Source organism: Dipodomys spectabilis, unplaced genomic scaffold, assembly GCF_019054845.1.
Source record: "Dipodomys spectabilis isolate Male_0828 unplaced genomic scaffold, ASM1905484v1 ptg000936l, whole genome shotgun sequence".
In the NCBI taxonomy this organism is placed as follows: domain Eukaryota; kingdom Metazoa; phylum Chordata; class Mammalia; order Rodentia; family Heteromyidae; genus Dipodomys; species Dipodomys spectabilis.
Window position 1 is genome coordinate 1 of NW_024871613.1, and position 19253 is coordinate 19253.

The 19253-nt window shown below is 42.1% G+C and overlaps 1 protein-coding gene across 1 annotated transcript; it reads right to left on the minus strand.

Annotated features, from left to right (window-relative positions):
* Nucleotides 1–3761: 3761 nt before the first annotated feature.
* Nucleotides 3762–4222, minus strand: LOC122102900 (small integral membrane protein 15-like; the record flags this gene model as incomplete). The annotated part of the gene is made up of 2 exons (XM_042673539.1): nucleotides 4016–4222; nucleotides 3762–3800 (listed from the first exon to the last, which is right to left on the minus strand). Coding segments are annotated over exons 1-2 (228 nt in total), but the record flags the coding sequence as incomplete, so codon positions are not given.
* Between the last annotated feature and the right edge of the window lie 15031 nt (nucleotides 4223–19253).

Sequence of the window (19253 nt, forward strand, 5' to 3'; positions counted from 1 at the left end):
CATAAGCCACAGCTGATTAGAATTAATGGGAACTCCTTAGAGATAAGGATTCAGGAGTTTATTGTGTGCCAGAACATGCTTCTCTGTAGTGAGCCTGATAAGATGCATGCTGCATATAGGCTTGGTGTGTCTCCTGTAATTGAAGAATCCTTCAGATTTTCTGAGCATTTAACTGTATTTGTGTGTGTGTGTGTGTGTGTGTGTGTGTGTGTCTTTCCTTTCTTGGTACTGGTGCCCGAACCCAGGACGTTACACTTGCTAGGCTAGTGCTTTACCACTGAGCTACATACATCCCAGCCCCTTTTCTGAGCATTTTAGTCAAAATGTTGAGAGTCCAAATAAGCTACAATATTTGGAAAATGGTAGAGAAGGAAGGGATTAAACTTGGAGACCATATTTTTCATACACAATTGGGTTTTTGTGGGACAGCCCTCCTATAACCATTTGAATATAGAGAAGACTGAGATATAACTGCTTTCCTTTCTCCAGAAATACTTCATGGTGGAAGGAAAACACCTGAATGGACTGCATTTGGAAAAGCATTCTACTTAAGACCTACAGTTGCTATATATAAGGCAGAAAATATACAAGGCAGAGAATCCTTGTACAAGTAGTAAATATAAGAAATCTTTGAATAAAAAAAATACACCTCACAAACCCTGAGAGCAAATAGCCAGAGGCTAAGTCCAATAAGAATATCCATTATGTAAAATCTATCTCTGAGAAGTCAGACCTCTGAGTTGCAAACTGAAAACACCTCCAGAAGAGAAATCCTATGAATATGAGGAATGTAGCACCTTTTCCACCCAGAGGTCGGCTCTCAGCAGGCAAAAGAGAACTCACACAGAAGTGAAACCTTATGAATGTAACAGATGTGGAAAGACCTTCATGTGGGCATCACACCTCCATAGGCATAACAGACTTCACACAAGTGAGAAACCTTATGAATGTAATGAATGTGGAAAGTCTTTCACCCAGAAGACAAACCTTAATGTCCACCAGAGAACACACACAGGAGAGAAACCTTATGAATATAAGAAATGTGAAAAATCCTTCACCCAGAAGTCACATCTCAATACACATAGAAGAATTCAAACAGGTGAGAAACCTTATAAATGTAACAAATGTGGAAAGTCTTTCAGACGTAAGTCATACCTCACTGTGCATCAGATAACACACATAGAAGAAAATCCTTATTCTTGCAACAAATGTGGAAAGACCTTCAAGTGGTGGTCATACCTTGGCATGCATAACAGAATTCACACAGGTGAAAAACTTTACAAATGTAACAAATGTGTGAAAGTCTTTCAACAAAAAGACGCACTTTACTGTTCATCAGAGAAAACACACAGGAGAGAAACCTTATGATTGTAACGAATGTGGAATGTCTTTCACCAAAAAGGCAGAACTTACTGTTCATCAGAAAAGACACACAGGAAAGAAACTTCCTGAATGTAAGAAATGTAAAAAGTCTTTCACCTGGAAGTCACATCTCAATACACATATAAGATTTCACACAGGTGAGAAACCTTATGAATGTAACAAATGTGGAAAGTCTTTCACACAGAAGTCATACCTCACTTTTCATCAGAGAACACACACAGGAGAGAAACCTTATGAATGCAACAAATGTGGAAAGACTTATTTGTAGGTCACAACTCAGCAGGCATAACAATTCAAGAAGTCATCTCAGTTTGCATCAGAAAACACACAGGAGAGAAACCATATAAATGTAACAAATGTGGAAATTATTTTACCTGGAAGTCATACCTCAGTATTCATCAAAGAACTGGCTCACATAGGAGTAAGAAAATCAACAAATATGACAAATGTGCAATGACTTTTTCTTCTTTTTTTTTTTTTTTTGCCAGTCCTAGGGCTGGAACTCAGGGCCTGGGCACTGTCCCTGGGCTTAATTTGCTCAAGGCTAGCACTCTACCACTTGAGCCACAGCACCACTGCTGGCTTTTTCTGTTTATGTGGTACTGAGGAATCAAACCCAGGGCTTCATGCATGCTAGGCAGGCACTCTACCACTAGGCCACATCCCCAGCCCCTAAGAGGCCTTATTTATTTATTTTTGTCAGTTGTGGGGCTTGACCTCTGGGCCTAGCTAGGAGCTGTCCCTTAGCTCTTCTGCTCAAGGCTAGTACTGTACCACTTGAACCACAGCACCACTTCCTATTTTTTTCTTTATTAAACATATTAAATTAAATTTTATTTCAATAACTAGTTTCATTTTTTCAGTAAGAGCTTTGGATAATTACTTTTTATCAGAGGTCAGAACACAATATAAGCTATCAAATACTGCAGTGACTAAAATTACTTGGGTATGCATTTAGAAAAGCCATGTTTAATAGACAAAAATTCTAGTATTATTGCTTAATAAGTATGACTTAACTCCTTGGGAACTCTTCAAAATAACCAGAATTTTTAGTTTGCACCAACTTGTTGACCACAAACGTGTTGAAACTTGTGATATCAGTACATGAGTCAAAAACTTAATAAAACCGAGTGCTATACATAAGTTAGCAGATTATCTTATGACATTTTAGCTTTTCCACAGCTCTAGTTAGCATTAAAAAAAACACAAAAACGAACACTAAAATTGTAGTATTTGGCATTTTTGGTACAAGCTTTAAAAAAGTGTTACTCGGGGTGGGAAGGTGGCTTAGTGGTAGAGCGCTTGCCTTGCATGCATGAGGCCCTGGGTTCGATTCCTCAGCAACACATAAGCAAAAAAAAAAAGCTGGAAGTGGTGCTGTGGCTCAAGTGGTAGAGCGCTAGCCTTGAGCTGAAGAGCTGAGGGATAGTGCCCAGGCCCAGAGTTCAGGCCCCACTACCGGACCCAAAAAAAAAAAGTGTTACTCAACACTTCATCTAAGAAAATGGTGGTGTTCAAAAATACAAAAACTGTTACATCCAGTAGATATTTTACAGTCAAAATAATAAATCTTTTGGAAAAAATGCATAATATCTTCATAACTACCAGTTGTCTCAAAGACTAACAGAAAAATGCAGAAAAATAGATGTTCCCATTCATATCATTTTGCTCTGAAAAATCAGAAATTACTCCATTCGTTAGCAAAAATGATTTAAAAAATATGATTAATACACTGTATGTCTTGAAGCCAAAACAAACTTTACCTCAAAGAGAGCAATTTTGACTTGTACATTCCTAGTATCCTTGGTCTAGAAGAAGGCCCAATTTTAAGCCATTATTTAAATGGAGTGCATATGTAAATTCATCCTTCTCCACAGGATGTTTGACTTCATTATATCACCTGCAAAATGGCAAATCATTAAGTCATTGATAAAGAATCTGTACTGCAAGTATTCCTTTTCTGAAATGCTTGGGACCAGAAGTGTTTTAGTTCAACATCATATTCATTGCCATTTCACATAGCCTAAAGGCAATTCCATACAATATTTTTAGGGTGTCTGTGTTTTGAATAAAACCCCTTACAAGGTCAGGTCAAGTGCAGAATTTTCATTTGTAAATCATGTCTACACAAAAGTTTCAGATTTTGGAATATTTATGATTTTGTATTTTCAGATTAATACAATGTACTTATAATGTCAATAGATACCAACAAACTTTCACACACAAAACTAAACATGAATATTGAGATCAGAACATGAATCTTCTATATAATCAGATTTAATTTACTAAATAATCCTATGATGAAATCAAAACAATGAGCCCAAAGCTGCATAATTTTCCAAAAGATTCTCCTCTAGGTGCAGAGCTTGTTCACTCCATTCCTTTTTTAGTTGTTTAGCTTTTGCAATATTTTCTTGGTTTTTTGTTGGGGGACGTTCCAGTTGTGGGGCCTGAACTCTGGGCCTGGGCACTGTCCCTCAGCTCTTCAGTTCAAGGCTAGCACTCTACCACTTGAGCCACAGTGCCACTTCCAGCTTTTTTCTTTTTGCTTATGTGGTGCTGAGGAATGGAACCCAGGGCCTCAGGCATGCAAGGCAAGCACTCTACCACTGAGCCACCTTCCCAGCCCATCTTGTTTTTGTTTCTTATTTTGCTCCTCCTCTCTGGCTTCAATCATCTTGGCCAATTTCCAGGATGGGATGGCACCTGCTAGGAATAGTGTGGTGAGAGCCAAAATAACTGTTGTAAGAAAACCATAAGGGTCCTTTGCAGCCCATTCCACAACATACTCAGCCCAAGCCTTTATGTGAAACATCTTCATAGCCGTCTTAGGAAACAAGTTTGAATAGTAGTCTCTAGTCCTGATATCAGTGAGCCAATCACAATTTCCCCTGGTGGTCATCTTCTTTTGTTCTACCATACACTTCTGAGCAGTTTAAATTCACTAGACCAAGTAGGAAGGGCTGCAATGAAAGTCTTCAGTGAATCTGACAACAGACACAATAGAAACTGAGTATAATAAATGTAGAAAGACATTTAGCCAGAAGTCATATTCCAACTGGTATCAGAGACCTGGAGAAATGACAAAATTTCTGTAAATGAAAACATTAGAGAAAGTCTCAAGCTGAAGTAACCTTCAGCAAGCCTTAGAAGACTCACATGGGAAAGAAACACAATGCAGAAAAATCTTTGTAGGAAACCTGTGAATTATACAGAAAAATCCTTAATGGCAAAGGTAAGTGAGTTCTAATGGGAAACCATTTTTTACACTCATTAAACCAACATTTCTCATCCTTTCCTTGTGTTGAATAGGGATGATGTAACTGAAGTTTATCCAAAAGATTTGGACACAAATAATGCGCATTAATTACTTACAACTTGTCAAGTAATTAAGATAGTAAAGCTGTTGACTTGTGTCTTTTATAATTAGGAATGGTTTTTCAACATATTTTATAAATTCTTCTCAGAAATAAGAGGTCCAGCCCTTTGAGACTGGAGTCAGATTATCTCAAGGTGGTTTGGGGAACAGTATCTGGGGAAAGACTGTTGTGATTTAAGCCAAGACCATGAGAGCATCAATTTCTCCATTGCTCCCCTAAAGTTTCCCACTGTATATGTGATCCATATGAAATAACAGAAATGATAAATTATTCCCAGTTCAGCTTTTGATTGGAAGATCTTTATTACAAAATGCGCACAGGAGCCGGGCGCTGGTGGCTCACGCCTGTAATCCTAGCTACTCAGGAAGCTGAGATCTGAGCATCGCTGTTCAAAGCCAGCTGGGGCAGGAAAGTGCCTGAGACTCTTATCTCCAATTAACCACCAGAAAACCGGAAGTGGTGCTGTAGCTCAAGTGGTAGAGCACAAATCTTGAGCTGAAGAGCTGAGGGACAGCACTCAGGCCCAGAGTTCAAGCCCCATGACTGAACTCCCCCCCCCCCCAAAAAAATGTGCACAGGACTAAAATCTGTCTCATCACCTTTTGTCCCCAAGTTCATGAAACATTCAGAAACATTCAAGTCCTCCATTTTGAACTCAAAGCCTCGGCATTGTCCTGAAGCATTTCTTTTTTTTAGTATTGAACCAATGGTTTATATTTGGCATCGCATTTCTCTTTCCTGAAGCATTTTTGCTCAATGCTAGTGCTACAGCTCCACTTCTGGTTTCTTTGGTGGGCAAATAAATACAAGAGTCTTAAGCATTTGGTTTAGGATGAGTAACCCCAAAATGACTGCAGTGCTTACTTTATATTGAATTAACCTCTGGTGATTCATTCTTATCCCATTCTGTTGTTCTGCTGAGTGAGTTATAATAAAACACCAGTGTGGATTAAGTGAAGAGCCTGTCTTTCTTCAGCTTCCTGAGGATAGTTGCCCCAAAACATAAGACATGGTTTTGTTAAACATAATGTGTGGTTAATATAAAAATTTAGAAATGTGGAAAAAATGAGGACTAAAGCTAGTTAGAAGATGGTTACAGAAATCCAAGGGATGAGAGAGACAAGTAGATAGAGGTAGAACTATGATAGAAATTTAGTGTAAAATTCAGATAAAAAGGGATCCTTGTCACTTTCTACCGCATAGGTAGGTATACATATAGTATTTTTATCTACAACATTATGTTCCATGTTTTCATTGTGCAGTGACTTCATATCCAACACCTGGAACACATATATTTCTTTGTGATGAGAAGAAGGCTGTCAGTTGCAATCTCTTGAAAGGCCAGACAGAGAAAGACATTGAACGATCTCACACAAAAATGGAAGCTAACAGAAATAGAACCAATTTGTGACAGAAGTTGAGAGTAGAATAGTTGTTACAAGAGACATGGAGAGATTGGTCTATGCCTTCAGAATTCTCTTTAGGATTTTGGTTGACTTCATCCTTTGGTCAAATTGACCCGAGAGGGAATGTGCTCTTGAAGATTGTGCTTAAACATTACAGAGTGGTTAGGTGGACAAACGCCTTCATAGAGAAGGAGGTCACGTAGGAAGAACAGATCAGAGAGAATGGTGACAGAAATCTCGGTTGGGGACTGATATCCTGGTGTTAAATCTAACATGGAAATAATACAATGTAGGGGCTGGGAAGGTGGCTCAGTGGTAGAGCGCTTGCCTTGCATGCATGAGGCCCTGGGTTCGATTCCTCAGCACCACATAAGCAAAAAGAAAAAGCTGGAAGTGGCGTTGTGCCTCAAGTGGTAGAGCGCTAGCCTTGAGCTGAAGAGCTGAGGGACAGCGCCCAGACCCAGAGTTCAGACCCACGACCAGACCCAAAAAAAAGAAAAAAAAGAAATAATACAATGTACAGATTACTCTCTGCCAAAGATCCACATTTGGAATTGTGGAAATGTTATCCCTGCCCAAGTTACTCAACTTGGTAAACCAAGAGAAAAGGCAGGTGGTCCCTAACTCTACTTTTATCTAGTTAAATAATTTGCAACTCCTAAATTTTTATTGTTTCCTGTAATCTGCACCCTGCCCTAAGGGAAGGAAAGAGCAAGAATTGAAAGTAAGAGATTTTTTTGTTTTGTTTTGGTCGGTCATGGGGCTTGAACTCTGGGCTTGGGCTCTGTCCCTGCACTCTTCAGCTCAAGGTGAGTTCCTTACCTCTTGAGCCACAGCGCCACTTCTGGTATTAGAGTGGTTTATTGGAGATAAGAGTCTCACAGACTTTCCTGCCTGGCCTGGCTTTGAACTCCGATCTTCATATCTCAGCCTTCTGAGTAGCTAGGATTACAGGCGTGAGCTACCGGCTCCCTGCTAAAGTAAGAGATTTTTGAACACTTGCTCAGATTCCCAACACTCCTGAGTGATTGTAATGAGAAAAGAATCTAATTGGGTCATAGAAACAGTTCCTTCAGATCTTGATTCCTCTTTATGATGTCATGGAATTCAGAGCCAAGAGCAAGTCTTAATCCCTTTCTTAAATCCAACTGCAACAAAGTGTTTCTGGGAAGACTGATGCTCTGGGAGATGGCCTGAGCCACAGAAAGATTCAACTCATGAACTATCTATGCCTACTGCCTCTACATTTCCATTCCTGACCAAATAGGTTAGCTTCTTCTAAACAGAGTTTCTTTGAAAGAGATGAGGGAGAGCTAACTAGTAACAATCTTCTCCCAACATCTCTGTGTCAAAGGCCTCTAGGGAGCCTTCATTATCCCAACTGTGAATAGTGTTATACTTGGCACACAAGAAGGCTTAAGAGCTTAGAACATCCTGAACCACTTGCCATTTGAAGTGTGTGTCAAGAATTCACTGATCTCCAGCTGATAAGCCCTGATGAGCAGTTAAATCTAATTAATGATGTAGTCCTCAAGTATTACTGAACTGATGCTTGAAGGATGGTGACAACTTAATGCTGATTACTGATCTGAGTCAAAGAACAAGGGGACTAGGTCAGCTGACAAGGTCAGTTATCTTTTTTCTCAGGTCCTGCTCACCAGCCAGTAAGTCTTGCCTTCACTAGGTGCTTCAAGACAATGGAGCAGAAATGGATCTCCCTTGCAGATAACCCAGTCACTGCCACAGTCCCTAAGTGACACAAACCACTCACTGAGGACCATACAAGCTATTTTCCCTCCATCACCCAGTGTGCACTGCAGTGTCCTGATGGCAACTACTCCTTGTCATCACTACACCACTAGCCACCTAACAGGGACTAAGTTATTAGTACTCTCTCAGTCACTGTACCCTGAAAACCCACTCCAAATTTCTGGATTTCCACATCTAATGTTCTCTATTTGGACATCTACATGGGAAAAAAAGTGATGTATAATCTGTGTTTGATGAAATTTTCTTACCATATTGACCTTTTTCTTCTGTTTGGGCTGATACTTAGCTTTCAACTTGCGATTCTTTAGTGTTCTTTGGCTTTTATGATCAGTCTTGGCACTCGACTCCTTGTGCCACATGGCAAATTCTGACATTGTTCTATTTAGTATCACAAGTCCCCTCACCTCTGGAAGGCAGTGTACACGTGCTCCCTGTTACCTTTTTTCTTCCAAGATGCTTATGAAATCTACATCAGAAAAACTACATTATTTAGAATTTTAAAAATTAGTTTCATAGTAGAATCTATAATAAAGATTGAATGCTTTAATGAATTTTGTAACATTTACAAATGTAGTTATTACGAATGTAACTGAAATAACTACATCATCTTGACTATTGAATTTAAAAAATAAGTTATATAATGTAAAAAAATGAGGAATATGGATTAACATTGAGCAGTCTCATGGGTAAAAGCAGCATTCAGAAACTATGTACATACCTACACAGCAGCATCTCAGATTTTTCCATCTCTCAGGACTTTGACAGGAAACAGAATGTCCCAACTATTCACAAATGTGAGTCTTGGCTCTGACTGAGAGTTGGAATAGAAGGCAAGACATGCCTCATTTCATCACATCACAACAGGTCACTATGGAATGTTCACATCATGGAATGTTCATGGAATTCCTGCCTGTGGCCAGTTCACCATGGATATATATGGAAAAACAATAAATCCCAGGAACACGTTATATTAATACCTGCATACGAAAACATTTTGAAATGACCAAAAATGAGCAGCTTTTGAAATGTACTTTCACTGATTGTGAAATTTTCAGTGTGAATTAAGCATAACAGGGATATGTAAAAAACAAACCTACTTTCTTAATTTGAAATATTGGTTGGTAATTTACCAAGTTCTACTTTTCTTGAGTTTGATATAGTTCTAAAACAAAAAGATTGCAGTTCTTTCAAAGACAGACATATATACATATATGTATATATACATATACATATATAGATACATATACATACATATATATGGATACATCACACTGGAGAAATCAGATTACATTTCATTCATTTGAAATATTAAATTAGTGGTATGTATAAATGAGTACAATCTCATCCAGTTACTTGAGTCCACCCAGGCTCTACCATAACCCCTGTGAACTTATCAGTACTTTTGCACAATCATTGACTCTCCTGAGAAAGCTCATCTGAAGAAGAGCAATGATGGAACAGGACACATGACCCATATCAGGGCCTTGAAAACAGGCACATCTAAGAGGAAACTCATTTATTGTGTGATCAATTCTCAAAGAATGGACAAATTTGTTTATTTATATTATTTGGGACTGAAAACCAAGGAAGTGAAGATCTCTACAAAGAAGAGAACTAAGAAGAAAGGAATTTTGTTGATTCAAAGAATAAAAACACAGTTCACCTCACAGTGAATAGTTTCTCTGACACATTAGCACTCTGAGCAAGTATTCCGGGTTCTCCAACACAGCTTGTTCCTCCCTTACAACCTTAATGTTTCTGAAATCCACCCAGTAGAAAACTGTTGGTCATTATCAAGTATTCAAGGTCATCTTAGTACTTATTAATGGGCCAGGCACCTGTGGCTCACACCTGTATTTCTCTACTCAGAAGGCTGATTTCTGAGGCTCATGTTTCACAGTCAGCCAAGGTTGAGAAGACATTGAGCTTATTATCTCCAACTCAGCAGCAGCAAGCATGAAGTGGAGATGTGGCTCAAGTTCTAGAGTGTTAGTCTTGAGCAAAAAAGCTCAGGGACAGCACCTATGCCTTTAGTTCAAGCCTCAGTACTGTACAAAAAAACAAAATCTAAGTACCATAAATAACCAGATATTTGTAAATAAAAGTATCTAAATTGCTGGGTGCAGGTGGATCATGCCTGTAAACCTGAGATCTGAGGTTTGAGCTTTAAAGCCAGCCTGAGAACAAAAGTCCATGAGACTTCTCTCCAATTAATCACCAAAAAATTCAGAAGTAAAAGTAGAGATGTGACTCAAGTGGTAGAGCACTAGTCTTAACTTGAGATCAGGGACAGTACCCACAACCTGATTTCAAGCTCTATGACCAGGGGAAAGGAATGGCAGGGAGGAGGTGGGAGAGAGGAAAAAATATTTTAAAATGAAAAATGTAAGTGGGAAAACAGGGGAAAAAAAACTGAAAGAATTATTTCATAAGATACAAGGAAAAACTAAGAATTTCTTTTAAAGAAGAAAAGAACAAAGTAAAGATGGTTATAGAAAAACCAGGCTGACATGACGAAAACTTTACTCCAACAAAAACAACAAAAATAAAACCTTTAGTTTTCCTTCCTGTCAGGGAGGTCAGTTGTTTAGAATTAAAATTTTGCAACCTATCTTGAGATGTTCATTCTCTGATCCCTTGAGCTGTGTAGCTTTGGGGGAACTGATGGCCTGTGTACTATTTGACTTTCCTTATTTCCCTTGTCTTATGTGCCTAGGGAGGGGGTGACCACAGCGAGTAATAATCATTCTTGAGTTTTTTGCTCACAGAAGTGAATTCACACCATTCAACATCTTCACCAGCAGTGATTTATGCTGCTGTCTCTCGCTGTCATGCGCTTGTTCTCTCTCTCTCTCTCTTTCTTTCTATGTCTCTCTGTCTCTGTCTCTCTCTCACCAGTCCTGGATCTTGAACTCAGGGACTGGGCACTGTCCCTGAGCTTCTTTTTGCTCAAGGCTAGCACTCTACCACTTGAGACACAGCGCCACTTCCAGCTTTTTCTGTTTATGTGATACTAAGGACTGGAACCCAGTGCTTCATACATGCTAGACAAGCACTCTACCAATAAGCCACATTCCCAGCTCTCTCCCTCTCCTTGTTCTTCCCTCTCCCTTACAACTAAAGTTTTTTTGCATTCTTTTAGATTTTAAGAACAGTTACATCATACTTATAAAATTACTTATAGAATTCATAGGTTCTTTTTGTTATTGTTGTTGGTCTTGGAGCTTGAACTATGGGCCTGGGTGCTGTCCCTGAGGTCTTCAGCTCAAAGTGACTGCTGTACCACTTGAGCCACAGCACCACTTCAGATTTTCTGGTGGTTAACTGGAGATAAGTGTCTTAAGGACTTTACTTGCCCGGCTTTTACTTGCTGGCTTTGAACCACTATCCTCAGATCTCAGCCTCCTCAGTAGCTAGGATTACAGGCGTGTACCACTGGCACCCAGCACATGTTTTTAAATTTTAATTTTATTGTCAAGGTGATGTACAGAGGGGTTACAGTTACATAAGTAAGGTAATGAATTCACAGGTTCTTATAGATTATATTATTCATAAATTCATAGATTTATACCATGTATATTATATTATATTATTTATTTATTTATTTTGGTCATGGGGCTTGAACTCTGGGCTTGGGCGCTATCCCTCAGCTCTTCAGCTCAAGGCAAGCACTCTACCATTTGAGCCACACCACTACTTTTGGTTTGCTAGTGGTTTATTGGAGATAAGAGTCTCTGGACTTTCCTGCCTGGGCTGGCTTTGAACCATGATCCTCATATCTCAATCTCCTGAGTAGCTAGGATTATAGGTGTGAGCCACACATGTATCTCTAAATGAAGAGAAATAGGATTTGTCTACACACTAAGGAAAATTAGAATTAAAAATTAATTCAAGTTTAAAAGATGAGGTTTAGCTAGTTTTAAAGTGGGAACACAAACACCTCTAAACTATGCTCCTTCATCCTAAGTGCACTAAGGATGGCAAATACAGAGAGGACAGCATTTCCAAGCCATCATAGACAGTTTGACCTTAATGGTTTCCTTATGATGATGATTGTTCCTGTTTTGTCTTTGAAGGGCTTTCACTTTTTTTCCCTAAGAAAATAAGTTTTAAGTGTTTTCAGGCCATATAATTTGTGACTAGAGCAGTCTTCTAATGGGGTTAGCGGTGTCCAGAGACTGAAGTTCATTTTCTCTTGCGTGCTTCTGTTGTTTCAACCCCCTTGGCGGGGGTTGTTCCATTGTACCTCACATGGGTGGTTGAGAATCTTCCATGGGTCAGTGACAGGGCTTCTGGCTCTCAATGGCTTTGGTGTCTTTCAGGGCTCTTCACTGCCTTCTCTGGAACTGCTCTGTTCCCAGGTCTGCAGACAGCAGCACAATCTGTGAAGAGCAGCAACTATCTGCCTAACACCCCACCCACTCTTACCCCTTTTTCTTCTGGAGCTACAGTCTCTGCAATCATTAGGCTACCCAGAGGGAAGGACATTTTCCTCTGCATGAGCAGCCAGGGGTCTTAGCTGAATGTGCTGGAAACATAGCAATATGAACTTTCTGTGCATCCTCCTCTGGAAGCTCTTTACTTTCATACCAGGCATATCTCCTAGGCCCCACTCCAGGCTCCTTGCAGCCATGACTCTTGCTAATTCTGCAGACTGGTCTTATCCTGGGGCTGAGCAGAGGGAAGAGCTTTTGCTTTACAGTTCTCTGTCTCTGTCTCTCTGTCTGTCTGTCTGTCTGTCTCTCTCTCTCTCCTTATGGCTCTTCTGGAGGCAGCAGCCACTGGATCATGCTGTGAGATGAGACTGGGAGTCCTCTACAGGAAGCAGAGGGGAATGGCAGGCAGGGAGGCACTTCCGGTTCTTTTCTGCTTCTCATCACAGGTCAGCATATACTCAGATGGTAATGACAAAGAATGAAGCAGGGCTGGTAAACTTGCTGTCCTCTGTAGAGGGAAGATGGAAAGGTTTCTGGGAGTTGGGTATGGTCAAACACCCAGCTGCACTGATATCACTTTCAGAGGGCAGACACTCTCTGGCTTGAAGCCATCTTTTATCAGAAATGAGATGGCCATGACTTCATCAAAAGCCCTCTGCAGTACTGGTTTGCAGATCTGAAGTTCAGTGTATGCCATGGCACACATTGCAGTGACAACTGTTGGGTCCAACTGGTTGCGCAGTGGCTCTTCTCAATACAGGGAGCCTTCTCAACTAGCTCAAACCATGTTTGTACCATGATTTGTTGTATATCCAGCCTCTGCTGCAGGTCTATAGTTAAGAGCTTCAGCAGACATTGATCTCTTTTGCAGTCAGGTGAAATGGGACATCCCACCTGCCCTGTACAATTTGTTTACGTAACTTTGTCATTTTAAATGGGTATTTTCCTATAACCATGAAAAAAAAGTGGTACCCAAGGGCCAGAGATCCATAGGAAGCCATCATGTTCTTGTTGAAGGTACATTTCAAGGGTACGGACTATGAAGATACCACACTTTTCTGAGAGCAATTGCCCCAGGGCGATCCTGATATTCATCCTCAAATCACTGACCTTGGCATTGCCATTTTCATGCAGTAAGATGTTGTCAGGCTTTAGGTCTTAGTGTGTGATTGTGTTCTGGTGTATGTAAACTACACCACTGACTATCTGCTTCAGAAACCTCCTAGCTTCCCTCAAAAAGGTGGCAGCATAAGTCTATGAGCCATGCCAGAATGTTTCCCTTGGTGATCATTTCCAGCACCAGCAGTACATATTTCTCTCCCTAGATCACTTGGTACATTCTAATTTCATGGACATGATGGAGATTTTTAATGATGTCCACCTCATTTTCCACCATTCTGAGATGCCCTTCTTTCTTGAGCATTTTCACTGCTATCTCACTGTGAGACAGTGATAGGCCTTCACTGCCACCCCATAGTTCCACCTTCAATGATCTCATCAGCATCATATTGGTTAAAAAATATCTTCTCCAACACAATACAGTATGAAAACCTGTGGGGTTCTGCCCCACGCTGATGTCACTGCCATGCAAGGAGGCTGCTGGGGTGTGGGGCATCAAAGGATGGCTTGGTGGGCAGGCCATTGGATATAGGAAGGAAGGAAGTTCAGGAGAGATAGAGAAGAGAGAAGAGATGAGACAGGGAGCATGCCTCCCAGAGTGGAGCAGTGCCCAGGCTCTCCTCTGGCTTGAGGGCTAGCCTGAGAGGAAGCCTGAGCTAGCAGAGAGGCCCAGGAAAGCCCAGGCAGGCCTGAATGGAGATGACCAAGGAGACCTGGGCTGGTGGAGAGGTCTGGGGGAACCCTGTACAGCCTAAGAGGAGACCCAGGCTGGTGGAGAGGCCCAGGGAAGCCCAGGGCAGCAGAGGTGCCCACGCAAGGCCATGAGGCCTGTGCAGAGCAGAGAGGCCCAATGAGTCCATGGCTAGTGGAGAGGCCTGCTCAAAGCTGAGAAGCCTGTACAGAACTAAGAGGCCTGTGGAAAGGCCTGTAAAGAGCCAAGAGGCCTGCGGAGTTCGAAGAGGCCTCTAGAGAGGTGCAGAGACCTGCAGATAGATGGAGGGGCCCACAGAAAGCAGAAAGGCCCATGAAGAGCACAGAGGCCCGCAGAGAGGTAAAGCCCATGGAAATATGGAGAGGTCCACAGAGAGGTGGAGAGGCCTGCAGAGATTGAAGAGGCCATTAAAGAGTGGAGAAGTCAATGGAGAGTAGAGAAACTTGTGTAGACAGAGGCAAGGCTTATAGGAAGGAGGAAAAAGGAAAAAATGCTTGCCTCCTCGGAGGTTGCAGTTGCTTCTGGTTCTGAAGAAATATACAAAAGGGTTGCAGACCAACTAATAAAACTCCTTTGTCACCTTTAACCATGGCTCTTTGGATTTTTTCACTGATGGGTTATTACATACGGAGGCTTCAGTGAGATAATCCATATGGATAGCTCCAGACCTTGGCCCCCAGGAAACGCCCTTGTAGGTGTCTCAGCCCTCAGGGGAGAGATCCTCCCTTGAGTGGAACAGTGGAGATAATGGGGAATGGACACACTCAGTAACCTATCCACTATCAAGGGAGCAACAGCACCATGAGGTTCTGTTCTGTATGGCTGTGGTTGAGGGAAACCATTCATCATGGCATCTAGTCTGGCTTTGGTTGGATTCTACCTGGCATCTGGTCTAGCCATGGTTGGGGGGATCTCTACATACCCCACCTAGTATCTGGTAGTGCTCTCATACTATACAGTAGGCAGTGTGGCTTGCTGATTGGGAGTGACAGACCCACTCAGCAGACTTAGTAGGGATGAACTGGGGTCCACTGGGACCAACTCAGCCTTTGGTTTTTGTCTTGTCTTGTTTTTGGAATTAATACCAGTTTTTAAGTGTGGATCATGTTTTTGTTGCTCATTTGGACATCTCCAGGGAAATAAAAGTTCCAGCCTCTCACTGGGCCCAATTACAGGCCTGTAATGTCCACCTTCCTGTGTGGTGGCAGTCAAGAGGTGCGGCACAGGTGGCTGAAGGACTGGTTTGGTCCTATAGCAATCTGGCTAAAGAGATGGCTGTGGGTCTGGTTCAGACATTTGGCTGGTCCTGGCAATGTAAAAAGTCACAAAGTGCTTGTCTAAAATTAGACAAAAGACAAGAGTCAGGCCAGTTTAGTTTCAAGTGACTCCCACTCAGCCTTCCTCCAACTGAAGGTATTCAAACAGTCTGTGCAGTTAAATGTTGTATATAATTGCCAATTTGGAGTAACATATGTTTTTAATGACATCTAATTCTGGAAACCCCTAAAAATAGGCTAAGGTTATAGGTTCCTGGATAAGTAGGACTAGAACCCCTGAGTCAGCTTGAAGAAGTTACAGAAGATGGATGATCTTCACCCATCAACCCCTTTTAAGGTCAAGGGACCAGAGTCATTTTTTGAAGAGTGAGGCAGGATAAAGTTAAAGAGGCAGTGAAAACAGTGGTAACAAGTGTGAAGGTGTAGAGACTGCATTTGTGGAAAATGGTGACTGGTTCAAGCCTTCTGTGTCTGTCTATATCTGGTTATTTGTCACCCTGGTAAATTGCCCTAGGCTTTGGCCTAAAACTGTTTTGAAAACCAGTGGGGTGTTAGCCTGCCAAGCCTATGTAATGTATCGTTAGCCAGTCTATGTAGAAATCTGCAGGAAATACAGCAGGAGATGTAAAATCCATCGAAGCTGCTGGGAGACACTAACACATCCCAGCCTAGATCCACCCCATCTCTTCCAACCTAGAGATTTCATTTGGAAAAAGTTCAAGGATGGCAAGTTATTATCTTCTGGTCTGTTATTAGCTGCCTCCTCCCCCAGGGCAAGTTTAAGATTTGACCCAAAAGAACCTAAAAATCAATGATTTGATTGGACATAAAAACCAGTGGAGAATGTGAGAACGTGTAGGATGGGAAATCCCATGGGAAGTCCCACCCCACACTGATATGACCTCCACACATGCCAGGCTACTGGGGGTAGGGTGTCAATGGGTAACTTGGGGGCAAGCTACTGGATAGAGAAGAGGTGGTTCTGGGGAAGGGAGTGAGAAGAGGTACCACAAGAGACAAAAGGCAAGAGATATGCCTCCCAGAGTAGAGGGGTAGCTGGGCCCTCCTCAGGCTTGAGGAGAACCTGGGCAGGCCTGAGCAGAAGCCCAGGCTGGCAGAGAGGCCTAGAGAGGCCCCTACCAGCATGAGGGGATACCTGAAGACCCAGAAGACCCAGGCCAGTCGAGAGGCCAGGGAAGCGCACAGCAGTAGAGAGGCCCACGCAGGGCCCGAGGAGGCCTGGGCTAGTGCAGAGGCCTGCTCAAGGCTGAGAGGCCCATGCAGAGCCAAGAGGCCTGTGGAATGGCCTGTGAAGAGCCAAGAGGCCTGCAGAGATCGAAGCGGCCTGTGGAGAGGTAGGGAGGCCTGCAGATAGTTAGACACCCACAGAAAGCAAAGAGGCCCGTGAAAATCACAGAGGCCCTCCAAGAGATAGAGAGGCCTATGGAGAGGCCATTGGAGAGTGGAGAGGTGAGGCTTGTAGAAAGGAGGAAAAATGAAAAAAAAGGCTTGCCCTCTTGGAGATTTCAGCTGTTCCTAGTTCTGAGGCAGACCAGGACAGAGCAATTGCAGACCTACACTCCTTTATTACCTTCAATTGTGCCTCCATGGATTTTCTTGCTTGTGGGTTATTCTAACAGTATAACAAATGTGCTTGGCTCCTTCTTAAAAAGATGGCAGGGAGTCAATTTTAACTTAGATAAATAAATATGGTGGGTAGTAAATCTTAACTAAACAGCTCAATAAATAAAGCAGGTAGCAAGTCTTAACTGAAATTAACTGAATCAATTTAGTGGGTAGCAAATCTTAACTAAAATTAGCTCAGTCTAAACCACTGAATAATGGCAATCCCCAAACCCACACAACACAAAACCTTCCTTTCCCACCCACCTCCCACCCGCAAAAGAAAGCATCAACTTAGCTCTGATTCCAGCAGGTCATCCAAAGGAGAGCTCTCAGCACTGTACCTGGCAAAGGTAGAGCAACTAACTGACTTTATAACCCCCTGCAGGGGTTATAGAAGTCACAATGGCATGTGAGGTCAGTGAGGAAATGGACCAATCACAGCTGAGCCTAGTGACATCGGGGAAGAATGGACCAATCACGGCCAGGCATGGATCCCTTGGAGGTCTAGCTCCCAGGCCTCTAGGACTGTTGTCAAGGACTCCAAGTGGGTTGGAGTTGGACTGCTATATTCACTATAATGGCAGTGTTTCAAGAACTGTGAGGCCAAGAGCCTCCCTCCTCCAGGGACATTGGATCCTAGGACCTGTTTCCTCAGAGACATTGTCCCTGTGCTCCAGGCATAAGGACCTCGGGCTTCTTGTGCATAGGTCTTGGGACTTGCTCCAACAATCTGTGAAACCATGGTGGATCACAATGAAGTCCTAGGCATGCCTGGGGTGGGCAAAGAGACTACCAAAGTGGCATCTAGCTTTAAAAACACCCCGATTTTTCATGTTTGGTACTAAATTATTTTATTTTAAAAACGAAACAAAAAAACCAACTCCATACCTTTGGTATGGAGGAAATGGATTTAAAATTAAAAGTATGAGAACGAAAGATCAAATCACAAAATAAATGAGCAAAAGAACAAACCCTGAGAATAAGAGAAACTTCAAAGCTGTAGCTGAGCCACGGAAGGCCTTCAAAGAAAGGATATATTGTGACAAATATGGCTAAGAAGTATTCAATTCCAGAGGTGGCGGGGAGTGGGAGTCAGGAGGTAAAGCCAAGTACGGGCTGCTTTTCTCTGCCTTCTATGGATTTCCATAATCCACATGTACTTTTCCTTTTATTCAGGATTCCCTACACTGGATTCACTCGGTTACAGGGCCTATCTCCATTCTTTCCCACTTCACTTGGTGGGAGAAAGTTCTGGTCAATATGTACTTCCACTAGCAGCTACCAGCAGTTCCTACCATTTATGAGGTAAAAGAAAACATCATCATTTCCCATCAGGTCCTTATCAATTGCTGTGTAATTCAGAGGCAGTAGGTTGATTATGTACAAATTGATGAAAGGCAAGGGTTAGAGTAGGCGCTCCAAGTGCTAGATCGCCTGCCTAGCAAGAGGTATCTAGTTTGAAACTAGAGACTCTGTTTGAAATCTAGAACTTCTCTTAAAAATCTTTAACTAGTTATCATTTAAATTTGTGGGTTTTAACCACAAAGGCTTATTTATTTATTTATTTATTTGGGGGCGGGGGTCTGGTCGTGGGGCCTGAACTCTGGGCCTGGGCGCTGTCCCTCAGCTCTTCAGCTCAAGGCTAGCGCTCTACCACTTGAGCCACAGCGCCACTGCCGGCTTTTTTCTTTTTGCTTAATGTGGTGCTGAGGAATCGAACCCAGGTCCTCATGCATGCAAGGCAAGCGCTCTACCACTGAGCCACCTTCCCAGCCCCCACACAGGCTTATTTAGATTTACCAGCATACCCTCTTCATTGCTTTTATTTCAATCTTTGTATGGGAGGATGATGAGGAGTGAATTTTTTTACTTTATGCTCTTTTCCTTTTTGGGAGGATTGAGGGTTAGTCAAGGTACTTGATCTCAGGGCCTATAGGTCATCCCTGAGTTTTTTTTTTTGCTCAAGGCCAGAGCTCTACCATTCAAGCCACAGCTCCATTCTGACTTTTTTTTGGTGGTTAAGTGGGATAAAAGTTGTAAGGTTTGCCTTGGGAAGGGGAGACAGTCTCTACCCTCCTCTTGGCTACGTTTCTGCCCAGTACCTGTGCTACCTAGGCAACTGGCACACCTGGAGGTCTATCCTG